The sequence below is a fragment of the Clupea harengus genome, chromosome 6 (assembly GCF_900700415.2).
Source record: "Clupea harengus chromosome 6, Ch_v2.0.2, whole genome shotgun sequence".
NCBI classification, from domain to species: domain Eukaryota; kingdom Metazoa; phylum Chordata; class Actinopteri; order Clupeiformes; family Clupeidae; genus Clupea; species Clupea harengus.
In genome coordinates, this window is record NC_045157.1 from 730614 (window position 1) to 734880 (window position 4267).

The window sequence follows — 4267 nt, forward strand, 5'->3', positions numbered from 1 at the left end:
TACGCTAGTGCTTATCCCTACTCTAGACTGTGTGTTTTGGGCAAAAAATCATCCTTGTTCTTCAGCCTAGCGTCCTCACAGGCACCAACGCTAGCTATGACAACCGTGATCAAAGCAACTCTACATAGGTTTGGTTTTATTGTTCAGGGCTATCCCGGCGGCTGCCTGTAGTCCTGACGTGCGAGTGTTAAGCTGTGCTTGGATCAGTTTCAAAGCCTCGGTGGCCCTAATGAGGTAGGCTTTGAGGAGCTCCCCCCAAAAACAGGGCAGACGTAGATCAGGCTTAATCTGAGACCCTTTCATGGTCAAGGGCAGTTGCTGCGCGGACTTAGGCTTCATTACGCGACCCCCTCGACCTCCGCCCATCTCCAGCGAGGCAGCGGACGGAGTCAAGGCCACCGCGCTGGTAATCTCATCCGCGGCTGTTTTCGTCGGGCGAGACGTGAAAAGATCGCCGACATTCAGGATGCAGATCCGTTTTGCCCTAAGCTTGATCAATGTGGATCAACACAGATCTGACAGGGGGAGGCCTCACGACCAAACGCCTCGCCCAGCAACGTCAAACAGAGCGGAGCGATGAGGTCACAACCAAGCGCCTCGCCATAGCAACGTCAAACAGAGCGGAGCGATGAGGTCACAACCCAAACAACAACAACCAAGGACTGTGTCAAGTACTGCTACTTCTTACAGTTACCCCTAAAAGAAACTTTCAATACCTGTTAACAACCAGTTGATGATGGCAGAGCGAAAAATGTCCATTCAGTCGTGTCGGTACAATGTAGAAATGCTGTATAAAATCAGCCCAGCGAGTTTGAGTTGTTTACTTTGAGCTCATGGTAATTTAATTAAATGAATTAAACTGAAACTAAACTAAATCACTCAGAGGAGGTCAGTGTGCTGATGACTCGACCCAAACAGGAGCCCACAGTCTTTCTCTGCTACAGAGAACTTCTGATTTAGTCTGCTGACGCATAACCAGACACACAGGTTTTGTTAAGGTGGCATGTTTGCACAAAAGCGTCTGGCTTCATTCTACAGACAATTCGGTTCCTTGCGTTACAATTAGCTAGCATTAATGAAGGGCGCCGATTCTAAATCTTTCTCTGGAGTGCAGGAGATGTAGTTTTGAACAGCTGGCCAGAGGGGGTTGAGGGTAAGATGAAGGCTATTTGAAAGAAGCACGGACCTTTCTGCCTTTGAGGGGTTGCGGGGGTCGGAAGTTGTTCTCCATTTTCTTCCTCTGTTCCTCTTCCTCGCCGCTGAACAACAGCAGCCGGAACTTTCCCATCTGAAGGGAAGAAAGAGGGAGAGAGAGAGGGAACACATGATCAACACACACAGAGACAAGTATGGAGATGGAGTGAGAGAGAGAGAGAAAGAGGGAGAGAGAGAGGGAACACATGATCAACACACACAGAGACAAGTATGGAGATGGAGTATGGAGTATGGAGAGAGTGAGAGAGAGAGAGAGAGAGAGAAAGAGGGAGAGAGAGAGGGAACACATGATCAACACACACAGAGACAAGTATGGAGATGGAGTATGGAGTATGGAGACAGAGTGAGAGAGAGAGAGAGAGAGAGAGGGAGAGAGAGAGGGAACACATGATCAACACACACAGAGACAAGTATGGAGTATGGAGACAGAGTGAGAGAGAGAGAGAGAGAGAGAGAGAAAGAGGGAGAGAGAGAGGGAACACATGATCAACACACACAGAGACAAGTATGGAGATGGAGGGGTCAGAGAAAGAGACAGAAAGGAAAGGTGTGACATAAACAAGACAAACACAGAGTGAGAAAGAGAGTGAGAGTGAGAGAGAGAGAGTGAAAGAGAGAGAGATACATCACCAGATCTTATCAGAGAGACTACAGAACTCTCTTACATACTAGAACATGGAGAACATGAAGAACATGGAGAAATCCTTGCACGCACATGCACACGCACACGCACACACACACACACACACGCACAAACACACACGCACGCACACACACACACACTCAAGAGGGCAGTCCATGCCTGAGGCATGCAGACGGCATGCCGTGCCACCAAAGCTGCCCTTAATTAAATTTCCCAGAAGCCCCCAGTGCAGCACTGGGTAGTGGAGCACCAGGAGAGACTGAACTCATGGGGGTGGGATGCAGTCAGTGTCTACAACACACACACACACACACACACACACACACACAGAGAGTATGGAGGAGTCCTAGAGAGACTGAACTCATGGGGGGGGGGGGGGGGGGTGGTGCAGTCAGTGTCCTACACACACACACACACACACACACAGAGTATGGAGGCTTCCTAGAGAGACTGAACACATGGGGGGGGGGGGATGCAGTCAGTGTCTACACACACACACACACACACACACATACACACACACACACACACACACGCACACACACAGAGTATGGAGGAGTCCTACAGAGACTGAACACATGGGGGTGGGATTCAATTATGCTTTTAGATTGCTGCTTCATGTGCCTAGGTGGCATAGTGCTAGTCAGTTGTTTGTGTCTAAGCACGTACCAACCTGTGGGGCGCTCTTGAGACAATTGATGTATGGTTTCATGTGTCGACTGGACAGGTCTGAGAACTGTATAGTAGAGGCTCTGGTCAACCCTCTAAAGAGCTGCTATCGATTTACTTCAAACTTAAGACGACATTGGCACAAAAGTCTTCATACTTTTTAATGAACTGTATTATGTATGTTGTATCTTCTTGTTTTTCTCTCTTTTTTATAGTTGTATGTCTGTTATTTTATATGGAACTTGGCGTCTGTAATAAAGATTTATATATTCAGTCAGTGTCCTATGGAGTATGGAGGAGAGACTGAACACATGGGGGGGGGGGTGCAGTCAGTGTCTACACACACACACACACACACACACACACACACACACACACACACCAGGAACAAATGTAGGCTTAGAAGGCCTTCAGGCTCTGCCCCATTTTCACTAATCATTAAGTCAGATGGAGAAGCCGATGGAAGAAGGGAAACAAGAGGAATCAAGAAACCAACGGAAACATGGAAATCTCTGAGGCTTGGAAAATAGGTTAAGTCTACGAATCAAGGGCAACAATAAACGTGTGGCATTATTCGTCTGATATATTAACAGTAACAGGCAACATTTTGCTCTTTTTGCTCATTTTGTTTAAAAGCGTAACATGGATGCAGATTAACTGAACTAAACCATTTGTTGCATCTTCAGGAAATCTTAAATATTTAGCACATTGTTCAAATATAAAAAAAATTAAACATTTCTGCACCATTTTTCCATTTCTTGTAAATTTGCAATGAACTCTAAACGTGATGTGTCTAGCACTGCCAGCTTGTTTGCGGAGTTGCATAAGAGTTTCGAGTCCGCAGCGGAAGAGTGCGGGGGGAGTGTGTATGGGCTGGACTAGAGGGGACATGTGTGTGTGTGTGTGTGTGTGTGTGTGTGTGTGTGTGTGTGTGTATGGGCTGGACTAGAGAGACATGTGTGTGTGTGTGTGTGTGTGTGTGTGTGTGTGTGTGTGTGTGTGTGTGGGCTTGACTAGATGGACGTGTGTGTGTGTGTGTGTGTGTGTGTGTGTGTGCTGGACCAGAGGGACATGTGTGTGTGTGTGTGTGTGTGTGTGTGTGTGTGTGTGTGTGTGGGCTTGACTAGATGGACGTGTGTGTGTGTGTGTGTGTGTGTGCTGGACCAGAGGGACATGTGTGTGTGTGTGTGTGTGTGTGGGGGGCTGGACTAGAGGGGACAGGATCTTGCAGTGAGGACCCTTAGTGCTGACCCTTGCAGAACAAAGGGGCCTTTTTCCCGTTTGGGTGAGAAGGATTACGCCTCAGCATGTGTGTGTGTGTGTGTGTGTGTGTGTGTGTGCTGGACCAGAAGGATTACGCCTCAGTTGCTCAATGTGTTTCTGTTCTACCACACACACATACGTGCGCTTTAGCACACCGAAACACACACACGTGCACACACATGCACACACACACACACACACACACACACACACACACACACACATTTGCACACACAAACCCACGTGCCCACACACACACACACACACATTTGCACACACAAACCAACGTGCGCACACACACACACACACACACATACTGTGCCAGGTAGGGCTTGGCACCATGGTCCGGTGTTCCCCTGGCACTGGTTGGAACCCTCTCATAGTTCAGAGGGCGGTGCCATATGAAAGCCACTGTCCCATCCAACCAGTTCATGTTCAGCTCGTCATAACGTGGCCATTTGATCATTTTGTAATACA

General features: G+C 48.1%; 1 protein-coding gene across 1 annotated transcript in view; it reads right to left on the minus strand.

The window, feature by feature from the left end:
• Positions 1-217: 217 nt before the first annotated feature.
• The window catches only part of ca7 (carbonic anhydrase VII), a 13944-nt gene continuing 9894 nt past the window's right edge, over positions 218-4267 (minus strand). Inside the window, exon 7 of the mRNA XM_012835323.3 lies at positions 218-1288. Within this exon, the coding sequence (XP_012690777.1) occupies positions 1166-1288 (123 nt within the window). The 3' untranslated portion in view covers positions 218-1165. The remainder of the gene's footprint in view (positions 1289-4267) is intronic.